The sequence below is a fragment of the Aythya ferina genome (assembly GCF_964211825.1).
Source record: "Aythya ferina genome assembly, chromosome: 15".
NCBI lineage: Eukaryota > Metazoa > Chordata > Aves > Anseriformes > Anatidae > Aythya > Aythya ferina.
Window position 1 is genome coordinate 13,381,314 of NC_140314.1, and position 27,773 is coordinate 13,409,086.

General features: G+C 39.2%; 2 protein-coding genes across 6 annotated transcripts in view; one reads left to right on the top strand and one right to left on the bottom strand.

Moving 5' to 3' along the window:
- The window catches only part of IFT140 (intraflagellar transport 140), a 76,076-nt gene that overhangs the window by 18,456 nt on the left and 29,847 nt on the right, over positions 1-27,773 (bottom strand). The window lies entirely within an intron of this gene.
- On the top strand, positions 1,181-27,706 carry TMEM204 (transmembrane protein 204). The gene is made up of 3 exons (XM_084536862.1): positions 1,181-2,308; positions 13,617-13,772; positions 25,471-27,706. The coding sequence occupies exons 1-3, from the start codon at positions 2,035-2,037 to the stop codon at positions 25,713-25,715; spliced, it is 675 nt and encodes a 224-aa protein (XP_084392988.1). The 5' UTR covers positions 1,181-2,034; the 3' UTR covers positions 25,716-27,706.

Consider the following 27,773-nt stretch of genomic DNA (forward strand, 5'->3'; position numbering starts at 1 on the left):
GGGCTATATGAAATTCATTTAAGTATTTTCCACTCCTCTCAGCAACGAGTCTGTTTTCTTCCTAAAAAATTTCCAGTCAGTTTGTCTGCATGTCAGAAGTGATCCTGCTGACTAAGGCTAAAGAAACTTTGCTGACAAGACAAATACTGTTTTAAAATTAAATGTTTTTATTCTAATTTCATTCTCTTCTAATTTTAATTTCAGCAATGTGAACTTTTGTGTCAAAATGGCAGGTGCAGTCAGTGGACTGCAGATACACCTTGTTAATCGGGTTCTCTTTGCGCCTGGATTCCTCCTTCTCCATGACGTTGACAAGAATGTCATACCATTTTACAATATACTATTTAATGATACACCTTATATGGTGGTGTTTTTGTTTTTGTTTTAGCTTAAAGACTATGTTCCCATGCCCCTGGCCAGCTGCAGGGTACACACACAGCTCCTCACTGCAGCGCAGGTCAGCTCTGGGAGCTGACAGACGTTGAACAGTTCGCTGCCACTTCAAAACCACCATACGCAGACCCAGTGCTGGTGGCCCTGGCTTGTTACACAGCAGTTAATTCTGTACTGGATTGTGAACACAGGCATTGTATTAAGCAACTCACAGCAGCTCTTCCATCCCCCAGGCACTGAAAAAGGGCTCAGACAGTATTCTCAGAGACACTGCAGAGCCACCAGTGACTACAGCAAAGGGGGATGTGCGGCTCAGGGGCACATCGGCCCTGCGGTCACAACACAATACAGCAATTTTCAGCTTCATCCACATCATGGCACTTGTGACTTTTTTCAGACACCCACAAATTGTTTATCTGGTTGAGAATCTCCAAACTTTAGATTTTCTGTTGATCTGCCAAATTCCTTTCTAGGGTTGCAGAGCGGCCGACGGAACCAAGTGCACCCACCACCACCACCATCTTGTCATAATGTTCGACAGCCAACAGTACTTCCAAAATTGTTTTGCTTTCGGTAACAAGCATTTCAAAACCCCTCTCCTCAATCTATTTCTGCAGTCCTAAAGCTTCATGAGCCAAGTCTCAGGATTCCTGCTTCTCTGTAAAGATGGTTTCCTCGGGAGCTGTGCCTCCCTGCCGGCTGAGGGGAGGAGTGAGGCGTGGAGGGGGACGCTCTGAGGGGAGGAGGGACAACTTTAGAAGTCTCCATAGTCTTTTCCTTTCAGGAAACACATCCTGTTAATGTTTGACTGCTGTGGCAGCGGCTCTGTTTGTTGCAGCCGACTACGCCCTGAGGCTCACCAAAAACAGCCACAAAAACAGCCATTTCCTCTTAGCTGAGGGAAGGGGGGGGGGGGGGCTGCAGACCTTTTCCTCACAGCAGCCCGTCCTCTGGTCTCTGCCACTTGCAGTCAGGCGTTCAGAGGGACACAGCAGAGCAAATTCCTCAGGATACACCAAACTTTCATAATTCTTTGGGATGAAAGCATTCACGTGGAGTTCAGCTGCAATTTGAGAATGACATTTGTCGGTGTTCGAGGGATATTTTGAAGTTTGCATCTGGAAAAGGCTTTTGGAGCTCTTTGACTCGGAGGAATCCGCGCTCTGCACAGTTGCTCTTGAGGGCTGAGGCACGCTGCTGGCAAGCAGCTCTCCCTCCCTCGCCCCAGCAGCAGTTCAGGCTCTTCTGCTTCAAGACTGGAGTCCTCCTCCATTTGCCTCACAAGGAATTTTGTCTCACAAGGAATGGAAGTCCCTATCTTCCAGTTCATCACAGGACTGGCATTGCTTATCAAAGTGCAAGAAGGTGGATAAGCCAAAGCCGGGAAGGACGGAGAAACCTAAAAAAAAGCTCTTTTGTGTTCTTTTATTTTATGGAATTCTATCTACCTCACAAAATTCTCATTTGCTTGATCAGAAACACCTCTGGAGTTGACTTTGAGAATGAACGGTGATGTTCTCTAGCCATTCATAACATCATATTGAAGCTGCCTCCATTTCAAGTCCAATTTCAATGTGCTGGAGCTGACTGAGACCTTGTGTCTTCTGCAAATAGAGACTGGCAGTGAGCTGACAGTCAGATATGACTGTCCAGAAACTGGTAGCCACAGCTGTGTTGGTAGCCCTGGTCTCACTTATTCTGAACAACGCAGCTGCCTTTACTCCTAACTGGGTGTACCAGACCCTGGAAGATGGGCGTAAGCGCAGTGTGGGGCTCTGGAAGATGTGCTGGCTGGCAGAAAAGAGCAAAGGAGGTGCAAGCACCAGGCATGGGCAAGGGGAGGAGCGCGAGTGTGAAGCCCTGGGCTGGGGTTCAGAATCAGCGGGGTTCCAGGAGTCTCGTAGCACTGTCAAACGTAAGTTCAATTTCTTGACTTCTCTGCTTCCACTAGATTGTCATTGATACGTTGTACTAGGTCATGAGGAATTTACAGCCTAAGCAGAACATCCATGTAGCTCTCTGTAATCAATGTTAACCATCCGATTCTAAACACCTAAACACCTCTTAAGATTAATCATATGAAAATCATTAAGCATGACACATTTCTCATTTGCAAATTCAGACTCGTGGGATCTTAAGAATACATATAGCTTAAACTGAACTGTTTAAAAATGGTTAAGATCAAATCTGTAAGCCAATTTGCAGACTTACAAAGTTGAGCAATAAAAAAAGTGCCCCTTATATTAATGATGTGAAGGGTGTGACCCTATTCTCATTAAACTAGAGCAGAATTATGCTTGGAATACTTGTGTTCATCTCTGACACCTTGGTTTAACTATGGCTAACTCCAAGAACTTTTCTCCACTGAAAGCCTGTGGTTTCAGCAGCTGGCTTCTATGCAGGCATCTAAACAAGCTGATAACAGACAAGGGTTTTGAGCACAGCAGTGCCTTGGGGTTTGTTCATTCAGGCAAATCAAACAGTGCTTTAAATGAATCCTTCAAGGAAGTGATGTTTTTTTCATGGTTTGAAAAGCAGAGAAAGAACATAATGCTCTGTTCCTCCTTTAAATCTCTTATATCCCTCTGGAGACTAAACAAAAATACGAGAGGAATTTCTTTAAAAAAATTTAAAAAAAGCTTTCCTGTGGGCCCACACCACATCATGTTTTCCAAAAAAAAAAAAAAAAAAAGTGCAGTAAATTTTTTTCACATGTGCTAAAAACTGTTATAAATGCCTAAACATGACTTCCAGCTTAACTAAAAGAACTTATGCAATATCAGTTCATCACAAATAGGATTAGACTGTTCAAAAAATTCCTTGATATCTACCTGTAACTTCGTTACTCTAATCACTGCTCCAATTGTTATTTATAAGCCATGTTCTAACTTGAAAAACATGCATACAATTAATTAATTTTAAAAGTACATGGTCTTTATCTAACAGCTAGAATAAGCTCCTGCATATTGAATTTGGCTCCTGCAGCATTTTAAATCCGCAAACTTGTATTTCTTGCTACGCACAGTTCAAAAGATGGGTGGTACTATAAAGATAGGCATAGAAAAACTAGTTTTATAGCAAAATTGTATGCATTTTTGCATACAGCAGGTTATTTGCAATTTGCATATAGCAATTTCTTACGTCAAATAGAACCAAAATGTGATAGACAATTTTTAAATTTAAAAGTGATAATTACAGAGAATTCTTTTGGGGACATGATTACACTGACACCAAGAAAAGCTCTTAAAATGTTGAGGAAGGACTTTGAAACCCAATGACTCGTTTCATCAAGCATCCATTCACTATTTAATCTGAAAGCAAAGAGTAAGCACAAGTCAAATTTTCAGTCTCTACAGCATTTAAAAGAAAATCTCACCTCTACAGCTGTACAATGACAATCTAATGAGGAAACAAAGAATGAGGAAAAAAAATACATGTTTCCATGGATAGTATGCTTATTATGGGCCCAATTCTGCAGCCATGGTTTCATCATTTTAAATAAGTTCTTTAATACAAAATCACATATTATTTAAGTAATGTATATATAGCAATCCTCATCTGTCAGTTATAATGACGCATGTGTGTATATAAATACATATATATAAACAACTTTTTGAACTCCATCCTCAAAGAGTTAAGGTTTAGTATTTTTGAAAATTAGCTTTTGCATATACTGATGACTCCTGTACAAGTACCACATAAATAACAGTCCACTAAATATGCTACTGCAAGTAGGCTCAATTACCGGCAGAGAAGTCTTAGAACCTATTTTTCACTGAATACAACTTAAGGGCCTGCTCTTTCTCCCACCGAAATCATTGGCAAAACCCCTTTTCAGAGGACAGAGCTATGTTGTATTATGTTATATCCATACTATATTAGAAACAGGAAAGAAAGAAATCCAGGGAGAGTAGTCAGTGATACTATAAAATGAGATGGAAATTAAACAATGGGAATGATTTCAACAAAGCACAACATGAAAGAAATGTGGGTGACTTAGGTTGCAGGGGGAAGTACTTCAACTCCATTCAAGCTAAAACATTACTGCTCCTGGCAGAAGGGTCTGATCTCCCCCCTTCCTTTATCCACTTCTTCCTTTACCTCCCTTCTTGCCATAGTTCCTGCACCCTTCCTTCAACCATCTGTGATACTAAAAAGCTTCTGTGAACCAATTCACATGGCTAACAGCAAGGAAATATCCAGGTTTAGAGTGGATTTTTTTTGTGTGTTTGCTTTTTTGCTTGGTTATTCTTCTGTTGGATTAAGCTGTGGTACTGCGAGTCCAACAAGTACTGCTCGTAGCACAAGCTGAGTGATGCAGGTGTGCTGACGGGTGAGAGCTCCCTTTCAGTGGCACCAGTCTGTCAGATCAGAAATCGTTGTTTATGCTGAGAATCAGAGCCCAGTTATGAGGATACCAATTGAAGTTTTTCTAATACGGACAAGCCACTAGATGATGCAAAACTGAAGGCTTTTACTGAACTCAGATGGCATATTCCCTCTTCAAAACACTCCAAAGAATCTTAGCCAGGTAGCCTAACACTTCTGTCATCTGTGTGAGGGCAAGGAAACTTGCCAAAGGTTACAGAGATTGTTCCAGAGATATTACAAATGCTCAGAAGATTAGGCCACACAGTTTGGCTCTTGTCTACATTTCTTAACCCTTCATAAGCGTAGTAGAAGCACACACACAGTAAGAACTATGTCAGACAGCATGTCTCAGGAATTTTTGTCAGAGCAAACCAGACCTGCACAGCCCCCGTTACCTACATCCTGGCCCAACACCAGGCTGGTAACGCTGCATTGCACCGTGTGAACACACCAGATTACCTGAAATCAGCTTAGATGTTTTTTATCCCGCTGCACAGTACAGCTATGCCCTTAAGCCCTGCAGTGCTACAGACTGGGTGGACAGATGGAGCTGATTTATTCATTAGCAACAGTCACACTCTGTTCCTTTCTGTCCGAAGAACACTACAAACAGTGTGGAACTGCAGGAATAGGGAAGCATTTAAAATGATTTACAACCTTGCTTGGTTCTTCAGGGTTCCAGGTGAACTGAATGAAAATCCCACCAGTGGGATGCTTATTTCAACTACAGGGAGATGCCCAGAGTACGATACTTGTAGTCCTTACAAACAGAATAACCAGTGACAGGGAGAGGCACAGGGTCACGAATGACTACGTGACTCCTGTAAGGGCTAAATATAAACACCTGTCCAGCCTCAACGTATGATTTATGCAAACACTTGCATTGTGAAGTGCAGTGACTAAGTCAGGATGCTGCTCTGTGTGGGAACAACGAGCTGACAGTTGTTCACATCGGCAGCAATTTAGAGAATGCCACTGTCCACTAGGAATTTCTGCAAAGTTTGGCTGTACAGAAACCAGTCTGCGTCCAGCAGCTGAGTGTGTTATAGATGCATATTAATTTTTCAACATATACAGATGAAGAAAGGAGGCACACTGCACTGGGAGAACACAGCTACCATGAGAACAAAAACAGCCAAAGGCTGCCCAGTAAGCTGCTGAGGCTGATACACAGAGATGCAGTCCATGCAGGCAGCTGGCAGCTCCAGGCTTGTGATTTCCCTTCCTAACATCTGCAATGTGATCAACATTCAAACAATTGAAATCACAAAATTGTAACAGTGGAGGCCAATTTGTAATCTTTCTGGACGCAAATTTTAAGACACCTACTCTCCTTAGACTGAACGTTCATTTTAACATGATTTTCCTATGTTGTATACTTTTTTTTTTTTTTTTTTGTATAAAGTTAGAAACTTCATAGACTCATAAAAGTGGCTTGGGATGGAAAGGACCGTAAACATCATCTACTTTAATCTTCCCTGCTGTGGGCAGAGATGCCACATTCTTGGTTGATTCATTCACAAACTTCTTGGGATTCAGGCTAATTTGGGATAATTAACATTGCAATACAGTTATCTTCACATGTTTCACAAATATCACAGAAATCATTATTTCATTACCCTCACTACTTAGGCTTTGAATTCATTTAAAGCTTTAGGAGGGTAAGTGGCTAAGGAGCTTCCAAACATTTCACATTAAGTACCTTTATTACAGCCACCAACACAAATGTTTATAACCAATCCACTGATGTTTATAACCATGCAAAACTGTCATAACATGTATTCAACCAATATCTCCAGAGGAATTATATAAGAGCCTTGTCTGTTAGAACTGATCCCTATATAGGTGCATTCTTAATGTTCTGTTTGAAAAGTCCCCATAACTTAAACATAATTTACATTGAAAATAGTTGATGCAGATGCCTTCACTCCAAAACCAAAATTCTTCCTTTCTCCACCAAAAAAAAAGATTTATACACCTTTTAAACTAAATATTCCAATAGGACATACAAGCTCAGATGAGCTCAATCCTGAAGTTCCAATGCACCTAAGATTTCACTAAACTGTTACATGGAAGAGTTCAGTTGGAAGAGATCTATCAAGTCCAACTGCAACATCAGAACATTCAATTGTGCCAAACTACTTGGTCCCCTCCTCCCCTGCCTCCCCCCTCCTTTTTTTTAAATAATTTTGTAAGTGGGGAAAAAATGGAAGCAAGGCAGAAGGCATTTTCCCATTTTCCACAGATTATGTATTTTTAAAATTTTTACCACAAGATCATAAATTGCACACTTCAGAAAAATATCTAGGAGATGAAACCAAGTCAAATAACTGACTTGTAATTTGCAAGACATCCATCCAGCAACAGAATACTCTGCATGTTCATAGTGCTCTTGAAACTCAAGGCACAGCTCCAGCTGATTGCCATGTGAGCTGTGGAGACTTCATCCCCATCTGACCTTTGGTGACAATGCTGACATCCAAAACAAGAGGAACACAAAATTAGTTGCCAAAAATTTGGGTAGATTTTTTAGAATGATAAAGAAGTGTTTCTTACAAAATACAGAACTGAGTTCTCCAGCACAGAATTCAGCTTTGTTGCAAGACCATACACAACAGTCAGCAAGACAGAAGCCAAAGAGCGACTGTTCACATAGCACCCCTTCAGCTTTTTTGCGCTGTGCTTTCATGCACTGAATGAATCAAAGCTCCTGAGAAAAAACTGTAATCCCACTCATGCAAGCATGTACTCTGCTGGCTTCTCCTAATGTTTGGATGCCTGGCTTTGCAATTCTGAAGTCTGTATAATATGGATTTTTAAATCCACTTAGGAAGGCTGAAGAACACCACCACTATACAGAAGCAAGTGCTAACCCTAACTTGAATCATACGCAGACTTCAAACCTTTAGATAAAGCCCAGACATAGCAGACGGCTACTTTTTAAATGACTTACCTAGGGCAGGAGTAGGAAATGGAATTCACCAGACCCACACAGTGAGGACTCAGAGCTTGAAAAGAACTAACTCTTTGCCCTCAGCTCCAGTGCCTGGTAATGTAGTGGATTCCTAGAAGCTCAGCTGAACACATGAGAAGACTGTAGTCATTTTTTTTTTTTGGCATATCCCCTGCTCTGTGACAGCTATGAGCTCACCAAAGGTAATATGTGATGAATATACCTAGCACTCTTGAGCTTTCAGCAGATTTGTCAGCTAGAGTTCTGTTAAGCAAACGTGTACTAAAACTTCTAAGGCTACCTACTGGAGTGAATTTCTTAGGAACAGCAAGCGATGCATCCCTTCTCAGGCTAACACATTAACAAAACGTCAAGTTCCGGATGAAAACCATGTACTCAATGCCTTGATTACATCTGAGAAAATCTAATTACTTAGCCTACTTAGATTAAACTGTACCAGAAGCAGCACATGATCTCAGCCTGCAGACACCCAGTCCAAGAAGATGAAGTCTAGCAAAGCTATGAGCAACTGAAAACAGGCTCTTACAAAAAGAAGTGAAGCAGCTTAGGGACAGGAAGCATTGATAGTTCTATCCCTAATTAGAAGTCTAGAACTATTTTAGAAGAGCGAGGCAGGCTTTATCCTCCTTTCCAGAATAGACATGCACAAACACTAAAGATTTATGAAGACAGATACATTTTAGTATGTATAGTCAGTGACTCACTGAATAATCAATAAACCATAGAACCATAAAAAAGAGATCACCAGTAGAAATCCTATAAAGTTTGCCTTTTTATGCTAACAATGAAAAATAACTGAATAATTTAAAAAAGTTAATATAATAATAATAATATATAATAATAGTTTTTTTAAAAAAGGATAAAAAGTATTATTTTATCAGTTGAAATAATTTTTAAATAGATACCAAAAAGTGTAATTTTTGAGATTAAAAGAAAACTGAAGTTAAATGCAACTAAAGTAACCATTTATATATATACATATACATATATATATATATATATATATATATATATAAAATCACTAGATATAAGAAGGAAATTTCTTCAAGAAAAGAATACCCTACAGTATGGATACACTGACAGCAGCAGCCTAAGATGGCAGTATACTTCAGCTATGCATAATGAACTTCTAATAGCTAAAGTTTAAACATATTTTTGGATTTAAAATCATGGAAAACAGGACTAGGATAATAACACATTCAGAGTCATCTCCTACAGCTTTGATGCCATGCAGTAAATTGTGCAGTCGTGGTAATAACTTCAGGTATGATCCTGTGCCCTACACAGGGAGTGAAACTGTGGTCATCATCTCTTTCCACGGCTGGTAACTTAGGAAGCTGCAGAAGATGTACTGAAGTTTGCACTAAAATTTTTGAAAGTGCTATTTCACAGGGGAAGTTTTAAACTACTAAGTTATCTTGGGCTGCTTATTTTCCTTCATTCATACATTGTGCTTTAATCAATCAAAAGCTTGAATTCCCGCAAACAGAATAGGGGAAGAAAACCTCACGCTTTCAGCAATTAGCATAACACGATTTTTCAATGAGATCATCCTTCTTATTATTCTAAAACACTGCAAATTACTCTTCAATATGACTAACCTACTTCTGCAAAGCACAAATAACCTGGGTGCTATCATGTAACATAAAACAAAACTGCTGCTTGCAATTAAAGTCAAATTAGCATTCCTAATCCAGATGGATAATTCTGGTCAAGGAAATGAGCAAGGCAATGGGGAATTGGAATTGGTCTCATCCCTGGAGTTTGGGTTTTGACCCTTGACTGGTAACTGTATTAAACAAAGCAGAATTCATTAGACAGTGCCCCTAACTACCCAGCTGTACAAGAAACACAGCTAGAATCCCTGACCATGAAGTAATTACTTCTCAAAGCATACCGGGATCCAGATGCGCTTCCAAAAGGAAGAAGTCGGAGACTAGCACTTTGTAATGCTTAACAACAGCTCCAGAGAGCATTGAAGCCATTCTGTGTCTATCCCTTTCCATTTCTCTACAGCTAAATCACATTTTAAGGGAGGTGAAGGAAGGCACGGAAAAATATACCTGGTGGTGTCCAGCTCTATTCTTCTAGAATCATCTACTTCTAGCTATAGGAAATGCTTTCGATGGTTAAACTTCAGGAGACAAGTGACATTAGCGAGTTCAAAACAAAAAAGTTGTACATCCAAAGTACCTATGCCATCATGACAGTCTTAGATGATAGATTCTAGAAGCTAATCGTTCATACAAATAGCACCCGTACTTGTGCACACAACCATTATGAACTTCTCGTTCTCACATATGGTGGCTAGTACAAATCACTCTGCAGAGTGAGAGTTTGTAATGGACATGGGAGGCTGTAGTGGGATCACAATTACTGTAAATGAAGCAGAACATTTGACATGGTCAAACAGACTACTCTACATTCATACTAATTATAGAAAACCCACTGGAATGGGCTGCAGCTGGCTGCAGAGGAATTTTTGCTTTACATAAAAATTAAAATATCAACAGACAGACTAAAGACACACAGACAAACACCAAATTTCACAGCTCTTACAAAAAAAATGCAATAAAAGCAAATATTTTGAAAGAGAAGAGCTATCTATTCCTGAATTGACTGGTCACTCAAGAGCAAAAACAGCCTTCTGGCCTTGCCTTCCTCAGCATGTTTTACATCTTTTAAGCCTTTGGGTGCAGGCTCTGAAGAAATGCTTTTCATTTGCATGCTTAATTCCCGTCCTTGACCAGCATTGTCCACTTTTTTTGGTTGTCCTCAATAAAACTCAGTCATAGGTGCTTTCCAGAACTACCACCTTTTTGGATGGCGCAGTGGCTGGACTGGTAGCTGGGTTTCATTTTGCAGCTCAGGTCAGGGTTGCACGTGCACAAAACAGAATTATCATGTGCTGAGATGACAACATGCGAAGTACAATGACTGATTAAGCACAGTAAACTAGAGGGGCAGATCCAGACTCAGACAAGTCAGCAAGTTCCACTGAGAAAACAATGGAGCTTTTAAGAGTTGTACGCTGTTAATTTTGTCAGTAGCCCTCTCTCCTCTTTCGCCCTCCGCTTCCATATTTTCTACGTATGACCATTTTGGATAAAGGCAACAGCTATCTAAAATATTAGTTGTATTTCTGCATCTCCAAACAGCAGTGGATGTGAGTTGAAAAAGCATCCCTAAATCTGCAGTTCATGCAAAGAAAGATGTTACACATCCAATGCACTCCAACAGCAATAGGACAGCGATCACCCAACTATTATTTAAAGACTAAATTACAACAAATTTTGTTGAAAGCAGTTGAGTTAGTCAAAATAAAACTTGCTGTTTTAGTGTGCTAGAAATACTTATGGCAAAGGCAAGAGAATTTACACTTGCTACACTGAAAAGACGATATGGATAACAGTAAAGACAAATATGTTTCTATGACAAGGGGTAGTACATATTTCTGGGATAAGCTTTAGAACCCCATTTGTTTGTTTGCTTTGTTTTCTAATGCATGCATACCCCATGCAGAAAGGCAACAAAATTCCCTATGGCTGTGAACCAAGTATTTTTTGTATCTGACACCATAGATAGCTCTGTCACAAATGCAAGTACTTTTATAATAATGGCTGTAAGCCTGCTATTTCTAGTATATTTCTCATTTAAAAGTAATTAATTTTCACTTCAGAAAGTACCACTCCTTGAAGTATTACAGAAATCCATTTAAGTGGAAATGCAGAATACTCCTAATGCTCAAGATTTTGCTGATATTTACAAAGCTCAGCAGGCTTCCAAACATGATTTCGCAGTCAGCCACCATGAGCTATAAATGTTGAACATGACAAAAGTTGGAATCATAGAATCAGAATCATTTACTGCTACAAAGGGCAACTTTGAAAGTTAAGATACTTCAAGCAAATTAATTTTGAATGAAATAATTCTCTTCTCTGGTCAGAAATGAACTCACTAGGAAAAACAAAACCAACTTTATCATCTTAAGACTTTATTCAATATGAAAATGTTTAATGGACTATGTATCTTAATTAAATCATAAGTTGTTTCTTACAAGACTAGGAGCTAAAAATGAACTATGAAGAGAAAATAAAGATTAAACTAATTTTTATGGTTCACAACAGTAAGATTGGACCGAATGATTACCACTATGTAATTGTGTTACCACAATTTACTCTTGTTGATATCAAGTTTTGTTTTTTTGCACTTCTTAGCAGTCTCCTTAGAGGATCAGGAATTTACTTCAGTCCTTAGCTAAAGAAATAGGGTGGCAAAGAGGGAAAATATCCAAGCACTTGGCAAACATGACTTAAGTCTTAATCAAACAACAGAAGAGATCAAAATTTAAACTTTGACTCCAAGCCTTTTTCTCCTTCTCCACTGCTGCCTGCTTTCTTAGGCATCAGCTCCTCAGTCATGGACTGTTCCAATAAATGTAAGGTGGAATATGCCTACCATACCACAAACAAGCTAGCGCAACAAATTTTACAAAGCTTTACTGCACAGCAATGGGCAATAGGAACAAAGACATCACCAAGTCATTCTGTAAAAAGGAAAAATGCATCATAAGTTTTGGAGACACTGAAATCCACAAATCCTGCTGCCAAAATAAAAAAAGTCCCTAGGCAAAGCTATCTAACTGAGAAGTAATTTTTGTTTACAGTTCTCCAGAAAAATATAATTCTGGTGGCCAGTGCACCTAAATTCAATCATAAACACTTAAGTTGCTTTTGAAAAATCACATGACAATTCATGTCTTGAGCCTTTCCTTTTCTAACACACGACTTACACATTGAGCTGCTTCTGTTTCAGAATAGCAACAACATATTAGCAAGAGATGTTGAACTGGCACAATGATATTTACAAAACCTACCTTTTGCTAGAGAGGAAGGAAAAGGATGAAAACAGGACATCCACCAGGTTAACAGGAAAAGTAGGAAAAAAAACTGACTAAAAGTACCAAACTTTGCAATGAATATATTCGATTCAGCACCCAGCTGAATCAGGTTTCTATCCAAGACTCGAGATATTTATGTCTATAATTATTTCTGCATTTGTTCTTTATATTTAATATTTATAAATATATATGAAGTCATGTAACTTCTTTCACTTGTAAATGGCACAAGAACACCTCATTTGGAACTGTCAAACATTGACATCTTTCAATGTAAATCTATCCTTTGTTGCACAGGGGGCGTAACATACGATGGTCTTTGCAGTGTTTCCAAAAGATTAGTTAAATGTTAAAAGAAGGAAAAGTTAAGAATTCTCTATATGAAGTTCTATTATCAGCATCTCTTAAACCAGCAATAAGTTAGTGTTAGTCCACAAAATGTTTCAGGACAATCCAGTTGGACTAGGTGAAATATTTCAAGTGTTACAGATTTTTATTTTTTTTTTCCCTGTGGTATGATTGTCTTAGAGCCTTGAAAACTCAAACCATGAACAAAGGTTCCATTTCAATCAGTGCCATACAAATGCAGAACAAAAGGACAGTTCCTGCCCTAAACAATTCTGGCTACTACTTACATGTAGAATCTTCACAGGGCAGAAACCAAACGCTTTCGGCAGGCTGTTCTTCAAAATTAGCTACTTGCTTCATATGAGATTGTTTTGCTCTGAAGCAACAGTTATAGGGTACTGTTTAACTAAAGAAAATATTCAACACATCCTAAAGAAAATCTGCCCCTAATCAGACCACAGGAAATGCAGTTAAGAGTAAGGGATTGCCAGGAGTGGGAATAGTATTTGAGAAACATTTTCTGTGGAATACATTTTACATACCTGCTTAGCCAGGATTTGAAACACTGCCTCCCTGCCCCCTTTATTTTTTTTAATCATTTTAACTTTAGACTTCCTTCTTATGTTTCCCTAGTGCAGTTTGACATGATGCGTGCCTGTAACCTCATTGCTACTGTTGCTCTGACTGCTGGCCAGCTCATCTTCGTCCTGGGTCTAGTGGAGATACCCATCATATCTCAGGATACCCAGTGGTGGGAGGAGGCCATAGCTGCTGTGTTCCAGCTTGCCAGTAAGTACACTTTTTTTTTTTTTTTTTCTGATGGAAAAAAACACTTCATACCTATTAAATCCAGGAAAAAAAGAGTTTCTTACTTCAAAAATCTTTCAAGTGATAAAGCACAGCAAAAAGGCCTAAATCTAAAAGTAAGCTTATTGTCTCTTAAAAGCTCTCCCCATGTGATTCTGCATTACATGAATAGGAGCTTTTATGTTGGAAATATCAGAATGAGTCTTCTGCCAGCCTAGAAAAACAAGCCATTATTATTTCCTCTGAAACCAGGAACACAAGCCTAAAAGAAATGAAATCAATGCAGCATAATCCCATAGGTTAGCAGAGCAAAATATATCAAAGCAGCTGTTTGAAAACATAGCAGAATGGCAGAACAAATTTCAGGAGTTTTCCTGAAACTCTATTATTTGCTTTCAGGTAACTGAATTTTACTCTGTCATGATCGGCTGGGTTTTGATAGAGAGATGTCTTACAATCTAGCAAAGAAAGTTGGAGTCAACTTGCAACAGTGACAGTCATAAATAAAACTCCCCACAGTAATTCTCGTAGATGAGGACTATACAGAAATGACTGAGGAAAAGAGGAAATGGTTTTATCACGGTATCTTATTAAGAGCAGTGGCAAGGATCTTTATTACATAAAGTCACTCAGGATTTATTATACCAAGTCCAATCCTATAAACTATCCATGTATGAAACTGTGATTAATGGAGTGGAACGCTCAGACTGTTTACAAGATCATATTTCAGACATACATTGTTATCAACGTAACTAACAGATTATAATTAAGTAACATTTATAAAAAGCCAAAACTGAATTTTAAAACCATTGAATATTTACAATGATAAAAATCTGAGATCCACAGTTCATCCTGCTGCAAGACCAGAATCTAGCCCAGGTTATTTAAATATGGTTCCCACAGCAATAACCACCCGGTACGGATGAACCTGAATGTCAAATAAGAGAAGACTGGTGTAACAGAGGTTCTGTAACTCTCAAAGCATCTGATCCAGACTCCAGGTGCAGCAAGACCCCCAGGCATCAGTTCAGTAAAATCAAAAGCCAGATATGTAGCCTCACCGTAATAAAGCCTCCCTCCAGTCTCATGTATACTATGGACTTTTACAATTCACAGAATCACAGAATCACAGAATTTTCTAGGTTGGAAGAGACCTCAAGGTCATCGAGTCCAACCTCCAGCCTAACGCTAACAGCCCTCCACTAAACCATATCCCTAAGCTCTACATCTAAACGTCTTTTGAAGACTTCCAAGGATGGTGACTCCACCACTTCCCTGGGCAGCCTGTTCCAGTGCCTCACAACCCTTTCAGTGAAGAAGTTCTTCCTAACATCTAGCCTAAAACTCCCCTGGCTCAACTTAAACCCATTCCCCCTCGTCCTGTCACCAGGCACGTGGGAGAACAGGCCAACCCCCACCTCGCTACAGCCTCCCTTGAGGTACCTAAAAAGAGCGATAAGGTCGCCCCTGAGCCTCCTCTTCTCCAGGCTGAACAAGCCCAGCTCCCTCAGCCGCTCCTCGTAGGACTTGTTCTCCAGGCCCCTCACCAGCTTCGTCGCCCTTCTCTGCACCCGCTCAAGCACCTCGATGTCCTTCTTGTAGCGAGGGGCCCAAAACTGAACACAGTACTCGAGGTGCGGCCTCACCAGAGCTGAGTACAGGGGGACGATCACCTCCCTAGCCCTATAATAATTCTGGATACCTTTTGCATATCTCTCCTTGGTCTTCAGGTGCAATGCTGGCTTTACTCTTCCCTCCCTCCCATCCTCCCCCAAACTCAACATGTCTGTTTTTCACAGAGGAAATGCATTCTGGCCCTGTTTAGATTTGTTGTTTCATTGACAAACAGCACAGTGGACAGCCCTGTGCCTTTATTCTATCGAGGCTGCTAATTTTAGACTTTTTTTTTTCCTGTGCTGGAGTCTGTTTTAAACACAGTCAGAGAGAGACTGAAGGGCGCCAGGATATCCCGACACAGGAGAAGGAAATGCCTGCTATTACCTGTTATGCAAGCTGAACCTTGAAATCCCCAGTGCTGGGAGGGGAGAAGGGAAGACAGCCAGAGCCAGAATGATTAGCAAAACACTAATGAGAATGGCTGAAGAAGTTGTTGAATCAAGAAGTTCATCTGCTTGTCTGTGTTCAAAAGGTGTGAGGAGATGGATCTGGCAGCTCATGACAGCTACAAAGAAAGACGTCATGCTGCGTGAATCAAAGCTCTCCCATCTGCAGAAATGATGCAATGACTTTGGTGGTTAGCTCTCCCCCCATACTTTACTACCAGCTTTAGGGATAGGAATTCTGAAAAAAAAGAAAAAAAACACCAAACAAACAAAAAAAGTAGTCACAATATCTGCCCTTATCCCAGTATAAAGTTGACTTCTTTGAAACCTCTCTAATTTGCCAGGACAGTGGTGTGTGAACTGCAACTGCCCTCAGGCAGTAAGGGTTGTCTTCACAGGACAGACAGTTCAGAGTACAGCTTGCACTGACAGAAGAGGCTTTTTCCTCTTTCAGAAAGAAAGATGTGCTTTGGAATGTCAGGCCACTCAAACTGGCCAAAAAATCAGCCCCATCAAACAAATCCCTCAGACTGAGCGCACACAACATTTTACACATAATGGTTAATATGTTATTTGTCTGATACCAGACAAAATGTGAAAATTGTGAGCAAGTCCAATGTTTCTGTATCTCTGACGAATAACTGCTGCTACATCTAGGATACCATGTTTGTTTGTTTGTTTTTTTAATGAAGTGGAAGAAAGTTGACTGCCTCTTACCCTGTAAGCCATGGGTAACACTTCACTTCTGAGCCTCCATTCCAAGCTGGTAATCTCCCATCCATTTTCGAAGTACAGCAAGGCATCAGAAGAGAACGGATTATTTAAAGTACTTTGTTCATGAAACAGCCCAAGTTAAATCACGGTGAAGCTCCACCCTACTTCATTTATATTATAGTGCAGTCTTCTGTCACCACTTCTCAGGAAGCTGCGTTCTGGCTGATCACATTCAGCATTCAGGCTGCTTGGTTCAAAGAGCTTATGTGACTTTTCTTAAAAAAGCTAACTCTCATTTAACAGTAAAGCAGCTACAGATTAAATTTCTGTGAAAGACTCTCTGCTTTCACCAAACTTTAACTCAATGAATTTTGGTCTTGTTAAAAAGCCTGCTTTCCCTACGCATTGAGTAAAATGGAGAAGGGATGGTATTTTAAGGGATAAAGCCATAGTGTACATGAGGTTATATTTTAGTGCAGACAGATCATTTGTGTGAGAAGAACAATATTAAAAACCTAGATTATTCAGTGATTTTATAAAGACCTTCAAGATCATAGAATGTACATACTTGGATCTTATTAAATATTTGAGTATTGTCGGGGTGATTCCTATTCATTACACTTTCAGATGTCATCCTGCCACATACTTAAAAAACAGGCATCCAGCTCCTGTTTTTTTCTTTTCCAAATGTGTGGGTTTCATTACAGTTTCCTGTAGTCTGAACACAAGTCCTTTCTGTTTTAGAACACTACGCATACTAAGTATCATCTTCCAAACTCTATCACAAGTTCTAATCAACCATGTTTTATCCCACAAGAGCTTGTGATGACTTCAGGCTCCCCTGCTTTTTCACTTCTACAACCTGCACAAATATTTGACAATCATTCAAAAAGGACAGACCTCTGACAGAAGATAAAAGCCCCAGGAAGCAAAGAGGAAGGAAAGAAGAGAGCAAACAGAGTTGCTCCTGGGAGAGCAATGGGATTCGCACAGCTCCAAAGCTCCACAACCTCACACCTCCCAGTTAACAGGAAAGCAAACTGTTTGCTTTGGAAAAGCAATGTGGTGAAAATGGAACCAGTGTTGTATGTGGAATTTTGTGTCAATGCTCAGAAATTTCTCTCTAGAGGGTTTTTGATTTTTTTTCCCCCAAGGAACTGTTAAAAACTCAATGTGCTGAATATAAGATGAGGATCCAATGAGTAGTTGTGAAGGGAAACCCATACCAACAGGACAGGGAATAAAGAGCACTTCAGACAACATTAAATTACTGCAAGCAGTAACCTACCAGACTAGATCAGACCTAATGTATTCTAGCCAAGTCTCCTATCTTGTACAAGGGTGGATATTAGACTTCAGAGGAAAGTGTTAGAAACAGGTAGGGAGGTCTGGGATAACATTAGATCTCATCCTAGTTTCTGGAAGTCCAAGACTGGAATAAGTCTGAATAATAATGGTTAATATTCCAATTACTTTTCAGCATTAAATTACTTTAATACCTGATATCCTGAAGATTACAACCTTTTGTGTTCCTACTGAGCTTGCCATTTACAGCCAAATAAGTTACAATTTTACCTCTTTTGAATTTCAAGCCTTGCACTGCAACTTCTACTGTGTTTTCCATCTGCCAGTGTATTTCACTCTAGACCCCTAACAAATCACAGGAAACCTGAGTTCATACACACTCTTATGTCTGTGCCTTAAAACCAACAACACTTTAAACCATTTACCTTATTTACTTCTCCTTTCCTTCTGGGTATTACAACTTTAGCTCTGTTGATGTCCAGAAAATCTTAATGCAGCACAGAAGAGCAAAGCAGCCATTGGAGAATATAGCTGACTATAATTGTGATAGCAACATGATCCTGATTTCTGTATTACTTCCTTCCACCTTTTTCCTTCACAACACCCTCAAGCCAGATCTGTTTTATGAGGAGATCTGTGGAGCTCCAGCCTAACACTTCCTGAAAAGGAAGCAAATAAATGATACTAAACCTAAAAATCATAACAAAAAGAAAGAAGTTGACTGCCTGATTTGCGGTAAATGCTTTTTTTATTTCTCACTTATTTTGCCTCAACACCAAACTTGCATGTTCTTTATGTGGATTGCAAATCTCAAAGTGATCTTGCTTTCATATATCTGCAAAATGAAAGATCTTAAAACATGGAAGACTATCCTGCTTGCTTTGACTGATGGGTCACATGAACAGCTGAACCAGCAAGCTAGGAAGGGCAGTATCTCACAAGGACTGTGTTGAACTCTTCAACTGCAGCAGGAAAACGGCCCGCCTGTATTCTTCACGTCTAAATACAGATTTGAGTAGCAGACAATCTGTTGTGACATCTCAACATCAAGGGCGCGTTCTAACTCGAAATATGGTAATAATATATTACCGATAAATATGCAAGTATAAGGAATGCATGCTATGACTGTTAGAAATAATGCAGTAATGCAGAAAGAAGCATACGAAATATGTTCAACTCAAGTACTGATTTGACTGTTTATGAAGATGCCTGCTAAAAAGTTTCAACTGGAGCCATTTAGCTAGAGCCAAAGTTAAACTCCTGTTTATCCTTTGATGCCTCAGAAGATGGAGAGGACAGAACTCTTGAAAAACGCATGAAAACAGCTCATCCTTAAAGACAAATTACCATCACTAACATTTCTGGGAGGATCACTGGTCAGTGACTGCTTCTCTCTGCAGTTTGCTTATCTTCCTTTTTTCCCCACCTGACAAGAGCTCTCACCTGTGTCTGACACACGATCTACTTAGACCAAAAGCAGAACTTCCATTGACTCAAACTGCCAGTGCTTCACAGGTGCCAAACAGTCTTTGCAGCTAACTTTTGGTCTGCAAGCCTGCACTTTTATCCTTATTTAAACAGATGGCCAACAGAAATGATGTCTAATTCATAGGGAATGCTTTTCAACCTTCAGTTCAAGGACTGGCATTATATTTATGGAAATCTCCAGAATGTAGCTAGGAAAAGAAAGTTCACTGTCAGTAGACCTACACTTCTTAAACAGTGGTCTGCACCTCCTTTTCCACTAACCATGTAGAAATCATTCTCTTACAACAAGTCTCTCAGCCTTACAGGGTTACAAAGATGAACTGACAAATTCAAAGAATACCACAATTGCCCCGAGAAGCTTTGCTACTCATAACTTGTGTAATTTCTAAGAGATGTTACATTTTACCAAAATCCTTGGGAGCTTTTATTGTACTCAACAATATCCAAATAAAAATGCAAAGTCTACTCAAGTCCTTGGGACACTGTAAACTAAAACAAGCATACATCTACAGCTGTCAGGCTGGTACTATGAAGAGCACAGAAGTATCACAGAAGCACTGCAGCTGCCTCACACTCTAACAACTGTTTTGTGCCAAACTGATCCAGGAAAAGGTATTAACGGATTAATCATTTATATTGATTCCTCTAGCAATTGAACTTTGGGAATCTAGCTCACTTTGATAAATGAAACTGAAATTCTACAAGCAGCTTATCTAAGCTCGCGATTCCCAGCAGCTAAACCATTCCCTGTAAAGGTTTGCTGGGTATGTAGAGAAGGGAGTTAAGCATTCCCCTCCCTGTTCACCGTTTTTACAGCACAAGGGTCATTTGCAAAATGTGAACAACAGCCTGGCTGCTCTATTTTCCTTCTCCCTCCTCCTGGCAGAGAAAGTCATCCTATGGGACAAGCTGTAAAGACAAGGATTATAAACCCTTCTCGCACTGACCTACTAAGCTGGCTTTTTCATCCAGATAAATTAGCCTGCTGTGTGCTCTCTGGCATAGCAGGGAGCTGGGGGATGAGATTGTACTTCCTGAGGCAAATTAACACCGTTCCTGATACAGACTTTCTACCAATCCCCCCCAAAAAACAATGGAGACTTCTAAGACTGCAGTATCAGTGTCGTAATAAGATCTATGCAAATCAAGGTGCATCTGGAAAAAAACATCACACGTAGAAAGCGACTAAGAAAGTTCTTGTAAAATATTAAAAATCTGTAGTTGGGTTACAGCCAGCTACAGTCGAACAGGAAGTTCAGTACACAGATGTAAAATGTAAGTTCAAAAAGCAGCATTCTCCTAAACCCACCCCCTCCAACACGGTCAACTACTGTCCCAACCAAAAGTCTTCCTAGTGAATTTGTTATCTGTTTCCTTCCCCAGCGGAAAAGCACCCCCTGTTCAGGCTTGTTTTGCTACCGATGGGAAACAACCAGAGATAAACAGCAGCTCTATGGGAAAATAAAGTACTTTAAGTAATCTCATCAGGATTTTTCGTAGAGATCTGGCCTCTGTGCAGACTTTAGACAATACACAGTAAGTGACCTGAAACTGATTGACATGCTTCTTTCCAATTAAATTAATACAGGGAAATTCAGCCATGCATCTAAAAGTTCTGTCACGGCTACCCAACAGAAATGAAATTAACCTAGAAAAAAATTAATATTCTCATAACTAAACTGAGTATTAAAGAAATGTTTCCTATCCACAACTCTTAAAATAAGTAGCAAGAAGTGACACCGTTCTAACAGATACTTTAACTGCTTTCCCATAGGAAAAGTCCTTTGCAATCCATGACTCTCACTTTTTCATCCCCTCCCTTTTTCAATACTGAGATGCTTTGTAGAACAAAAGATTATAATGGATTAAAAAGTGTCTTTAATCATATCACACAGTAGATGCTGCAATTGTAGAAGGGAATAAAAGTATATCATGAATTAAGACAAAAAAAAAAGATTTATGGCGAGTAGAGCAATTTTCTGGTTATTTTTAGTAGAAGTTACCTGTGGGAAATAGCCTGGGAAGGCAATAACTGTTTTCCTCCAAGTATTTTATTGGAACATTGAAATTTAATTCAGACACTGTTGTTCAATATTACAAATATTTATCTGAAGTGAAAATCACTGCAATCAGGGAGACAGAGAAGCTATTCTTAGTGCATGCTTAAAAGTGTGCCGAAACAAATAAGCCTTTCTCAAAACAGTGCTGAATTCTGCATTGGCATATTTACATTAACAACCACATTATGCCCATATCACACAACCACCAGTAGGCACTGAATTTTACCTACACCAAGTTTTCACAAGTGATACACTGCGTGTATATTCAGAAATATTCAAGGCAACAAATTACATGTAAAATGTTGTCAAAGCTACACTAATAACTAGCGCAGTACACAAAGCAGAAGATAACAACCCCATGAAAATACCTTGTTATAGTTGCGTTAGTAAAAATAAAATGTTAGTCAAACTTCAGTTTCATTCTCTTTCAATACAGAAACTGGTTATTATTGCTTCAGTGCCCTAGGATTTGTGAACACGTGGTGTTCATGTAATTATTTGTGAGGTTTTATCTATCAGTCTGGCAAAACAAAGCACTCCTTGGATATAGCTATATAAGAGGCCCAACAAAATAAAACTTTACTTTCCCTGATTAATTGTGGAAACGCTCTGGAGTAATGTGCTTCCAACGCTCCCACCTCAGTCATGCTTTTTCTCTCTTAACTGTTAGTTCCTGTCTAGCCTGTGGCAAAGTTAGAATACAGATCCTATGTTTTTCACTCAAGAGCCCCAGTGACTGACTCACTCCTGATATCTGCCAAGTCAGGGAGCTCTGAAACTGATTACCTCCCAGTTCCCTCCTGCTCACACACTGGCACAAAACTGCAAGAGAAGAGGAAGCCTGTTGCACCACTGGCTGATCATCTGATCTAGGGTTAGGGAGAAAGGCCTGTGACGGGAAATAGTCTTGCTAGCATAAATAGTTTTATTTTGGGGTCTGTAAGTAAACCTTAGTCCTTTTTTCTAGTGGATAATTTCTCTATCAGATGGAAGGATGTTCGTGAGGTTGGCCCATCTAGCAGAGATGTGCTGTCATCTAGGACAGCAATTGCTGTATGTGATACATAAGGAGGAAAAAGGTGTTTGGGGAAAAGAAAAGGTTTAAATCTTGAAAGCATGCCTGTAGCATTTATTTACCTCTGTAGTGCCATAAAGGAGTGTGCATAGACTGCTGCTTGCCTTAACTAAGTGAGCAAAGAATGGGGCAAACTCATGCCCAAGGGAGCAGAGCTCACACACACCAGGAACCCTGACATTTTTTCCCAGCAGGCTTGCACAAGAAGACATGACTTCCAGTAAGGAAACTGGAAGTGCTGATCAACCGTTATTTACCTAGGTTAGATGGACCAGTAAATACCCGTAAACCTGAAGTGGGGAAGGCAGCAGTTGCAAATCAATAACTGGGCTTTAAGCTGCAAGATACTGCATATCAGGGTTACTCCATGTAACTGGTGATCTCGAACCTAGCTCCTGCCAAGAAAGCATGCGACAAATACTGCATGATAGCATACAGTGGACTGTTATTAACAAGTATAACTGGTCCTTAGCGGTATTTGTAAGTGGCCACTGATGCACACAGCGTGGCTTCAAAGCTCCTTCCTCCTTAAGTAGTAGTATGAAATTTAACTTTAAAAATGAATGTGAATTAAGCTATTTCAAGTCTAGCCAGTGCCTCTGACAGGCTATATGATTTGCATTACCTTGTTTTGTTTTTAAATACTTACCTTCTGGGGGAATTCCCTGTGAAACATGAACTGAAATGAAAACTCAAGAGGAAAACTGATGGCAAACATCTGGCATGCGCCAGGCAGATTCTTCAGTAAGATGAGTCTTTTGTTTTGTACCTCAATACCCTCCTTCCTCTGAGAATTTTAAACCAGGAGGAAAAGGAACAGGTCTACAACTTGGCCATAGGAAGTACAACCAACCTCCCTTTCTCTCGGCTTCCTGTCTTTATATGAGACAAATGGTACCTATCACCCTTTGAAAAGTGGATTACAACCTGTAGAAGAGCAACTGATGTCGGTGTTCCACAAATACAGGATCTGATCTTCACCTGTCCCCTCAACTCTGTGCCTAAGGAGAAATTGAACTCCAGAGGAAGAACGCAGTGTTGAATGTATTGCACTGAAAACGAGTCACAACAGTTTTGTTTCGCAGCTGTGATTACCTTCTTATACACCATTACTGTAAACAGTAAAGAAAAAGCTGTACAAGACCCAGATAACACCAAACAGCAAAGTCATTAGTAATTCAAAAGCAGTTCAAGGAAGCTTCACAGAAAAGGAAGAGCACAATCAACTAGCTTCGGATACAAAAGTAGCATTCTGTGAATACCCTAACAACAAATAAGCTTCAGTGAGGATTTTCACTGCATGAAGGAAAGAACGCTTCCACTTTCGCATGATGAGATAAAGCCCATGAATATTCAGAAAAACTGACTCCTTCAAAGACAGATGATATACCTTCTACGGTCCGAGGACATCGATAACATGTCTGACTTCAAGAAACTGAGATTTTTTATTTATTTAAAAAAAAAAAAAGAAAAAAAAGCATGCATAATCTGATACACAGCATGCTGTCCAGCAGTTATTACTGAAAAAAAAAAAAAAAAAAAAAAAAGATTTAAACTTGTCAAGCACTTCACGATTTTTCTACCCCAACCATAACTCAGTATTTTATCAAACAGGAACCAAGAAGCAACTTTCCAACTTGTATACTTACGAATACGTATTAATTAATTATTAATTAAGCCCCCATCTCCAACACAGCTAAAGTTAAAATGGCCTCTTTTCCAGTTCTCGTACATTTTCACAGGGAATCCAAGAAGCCCACAGCTTTCCTTGGAGCACTAACAAACAATTATTGGAAAAGTTGGTGATTTCTGTAACTGTGTTCCGTGTGGCTACAATTTTCCCACATGAAACTTGTTCAGTTTAGTTACAAATGAACAATTAAATAACTGCTAGAATTCATGATGCCTCAGAGAATCTTGCTGAAAAAAAATAATCAAGGAATTATGTCAATTGCTGTCCTTAAAACTAACTCAACAACTTAAAACTCATCCATAGTATTTTAGTCTCCCTTCACAGCAAATGCTATTATAGATTGGAAAAATAGCAGTAAAGACCTGTTCCTAATGTAAGAATCTATTTTCTCATGTATCCTTCAGGAGAAATGTCTTACTTCGAGTCATCTCTGGTATATGCTGTCTGTGGGACCATGCTACTGTAGAAGAAGGTGTAGCAAGCAACTGAGTTAGAAACTACCATCTAGGCAGACATTAGAACAGTAACAATGCCAGACATATCCCAAATTAATACTCATATTATATCCATTTATAAGAAATATTCAGATTTCACAGTGACTCTTGGAATAGTAAGTGTCATGCCTATTTGAGTGACGACTGATTTTTTTTCCTCCTACTTGCATTTCATTTCCAACTTGCATCTTTCATCTTCACTGTATTTTTTGTCTTTTTCTAAAGAACTCAAAAGCCTGGTTTATCCTCTCGTAACACTTGCCAGCATAGAGAAATTAGGACCATTAGGTCCCATTTGTTTCACCTTCTTTCCCCCTCTCCCTTCTATGAACACATTCAGCTATTCATTTTTGCATTTAACTATAGTGGCTTGCCTTAAATAAACATTTCAAAATCTGAGAATAAACTCACTATATTCTAAACAAACAAAAATCATTATCATTAGTGTACGTGTTTTCTGTGAAGGCAATAGGAATAAGAAAGAGGTTATTTGCGTAGGATAAGAGAACTGGGGGGGGATGTAACTTGAACTCCAGCAAAGCAGGAATAACGTGGGAGTAAGAAATTTAAACCAGAGTCAATAGGTGTAAACTAATCATTAAAACTGCTTTTTAGGTATCCAGTCTTTGCATGTACCATCATGTTTACATGAGTTAAAGAACACATACGGCATATTGTAATAAGAAGGGGAAGGCTTTACAGATTCATGACCATTGGGGTTGTGTCACCTTGCCATTATAGGAATTCAAGAGTAACTCATTAAAAAAAAAATCTCACACTTTTTGCAGGTTTTGTCCTGGTTATTGGATTGGTGACTTTCTACCGCATTGGACCGTACACCAACCTCTCATGGTCTTGTTACCTGAACATCGGAGCCTGTCTTTTGGCCACACTGGCAGCTGCCATCCTCATATGGAACATCCTTCATAGGCGTGAGGACTGCATGGCACCACGGGTCATTGTCATTAGCCGTACCCTGACGGCTCGGTTTCGCCGTGGCCTGGAAAATGACTATGTCGAGTCACCATGCTGAAAGCATGGACTTGGAACAGGGAAGATCTCCAAGGAGATCTGTATCGGTGTTTTCTATAAATATATGCTATAATTTAAAAGTAAGGGTTGAAGGACATCACAAAGCTCACTCTTGTGGGCAGAGGCCCTCAATTACTATTTGGATGGGCTCCATCTATATATATATGTATAAAACATATAATTTTATATATATTATATTGCCCTCTTCATCTGCTGTACAGCACAGAATTGGATTGTCAGAATCCTGACAGCATCACAGCTACATGTCAGCAGTGTTCAGCTGTAGCAGACAGCGTATGCAGTAAGACAATAAAAAGAGGCAACCTAACATTTTCTGTCTGGATAAAGTTATCTTGCTCCCTTAATGATATAAAAAACTATGGGAGACCAGTGACAATCAGTCACTTTGGAGTTAACAGGCAACCTGAGAAAGCAGAAAACTCACTGTAGAATAAGTGACAATTTTTAACAGCTGTCTAAATTTCTTGACTCTTTATAGTCTTCTATCCCATTCACCCACCCTTCTTCAAGGAACTTCTCATCAACTGTAACACCTGCTTTCACGATACAGCACAAAGCAAAAACTACAACTCTAACCATTCTAATTGTAAAGTAAGGGACTGCAGAATTAACCTCTGTTTTATTAGATACTGCTTTTGTATCCTAAGAGAGAGGTTTGCACTTATCCTATAGTAGTTGGACTTGATGATCTTCATAGGTCCCTTCCAGCTCTGAATATTCTATGACATTTTTTCTGTATCTAGATAGAAATGCCTTTAAAAATTAAATGGGTATGCAGCTAAAACAGGCCATACATGGTGCTGAAAATCTACTTCAGCATTACACTGTGGGCAAATATCTACAAAAGGTGGCTACCTGGACTCCCTAATAATCGTAGATACTAATAATTTACTTTACTGGAAATTATTATTAAGAACCTGTATTTCAGCCCAAATAAATTTCTTCCCAGCTCGCTTTAACATTTGACATGCCATTTCTAGACTAGAGTGATATGTTAGGAAACCAGCTCCGCCTAACAATGCTCAGAGAATCAAAGAATACTGGGAGAGTACCTGCCACTCAATCACCCAAACTGGAAAGACAAATACAGGACTTCGCGATAAGGTAAAAGACCTGCCTAGTCATTTCATATAATAGCAATATGAAAATAATTAGCACCTTCAGAATTAGACATGATGTTTATTAGCCTGACCCTGACAAACCCAAGGGCTCACAAGGCTTGCACGTGCAACTTTCAGGAAGAAAAGCCAACAGGTCAAAAACCATTATGCAAAAATCCTTAAGATACAGGAACTATATACAATGGCTGATGTTTAAAAGCTGTCTACAGATGCTACTCGGAGTACAATTACCGACAGATTTGAAGGACTGAGCTGTGAACGTGAGCTGTGAAAGTCATAAATTGTTTAGGATTTTTGTGTTGCTCCCAGCTGAGTACACTGCTTCTCTTCTTTACTATTATTTCCATACTCTGCCACACTTAAAATGTGATAATCAAGCTGGCTCTTGAGTTCTGTTCTCAAACTCAGTTCTGATGCAATAAGAAACTCACCTCCAATTGCTACTCTGCATCATGTTCAAAGTCAGCAACACTCTGCAGAGACTGATGCTCCAGAACAATTGTGTTGTTCTAGACTATCAGTATAGAATACATCAATGCTGACAAAGAGTTTCTTCTAACAGTAGGTTTGTAAAAACCAACTAAAACTTTTATTCATTTACCTGCATTACTTTCTGGAAAAGCTCTATCTTTTCTAGAAACAACATGCTATGATTAATTGCAGGGTTTTTTAAAATTAAACTATTGGAATATTTAAAAGACATTATATTATTTCTTCTAATATTGCAATATCCGTATTATAATAATGTACATTTAAATTTAAAAATCATCTATGTGGTCAATAAATTCGTAATACTTGGTATTACTGTGATTATTTTAGATGTATAATAAAGTTGTGAATGTTCATTCTCTTCTAGTGATAATGTGGGATTTTTTTCTAGACACATTATAAAGTTATTCATTCTCCCCATTTAGTAA

Coding starts and splice junctions, on each gene's coding strand:
- TMEM204 (XM_084536862.1), top strand. CDS start 2,035: ATGACTGTCCAGAAACTGGTAGCCACAGCTGTGTTGGTAGCCCTGGTC. Junction 2,309..13,616: donor GTCTCGTAGCACTGTCAAAC/GTAAGTTCAATT, acceptor ATGTTTCCCTAG/TGCAGTTTGACATGATGCGT. Junction 13,773..25,470: donor TGCTGTGTTCCAGCTTGCCA/GTAAGTACACTT, acceptor CACTTTTTGCAG/GTTTTGTCCTGGTTATTGGA.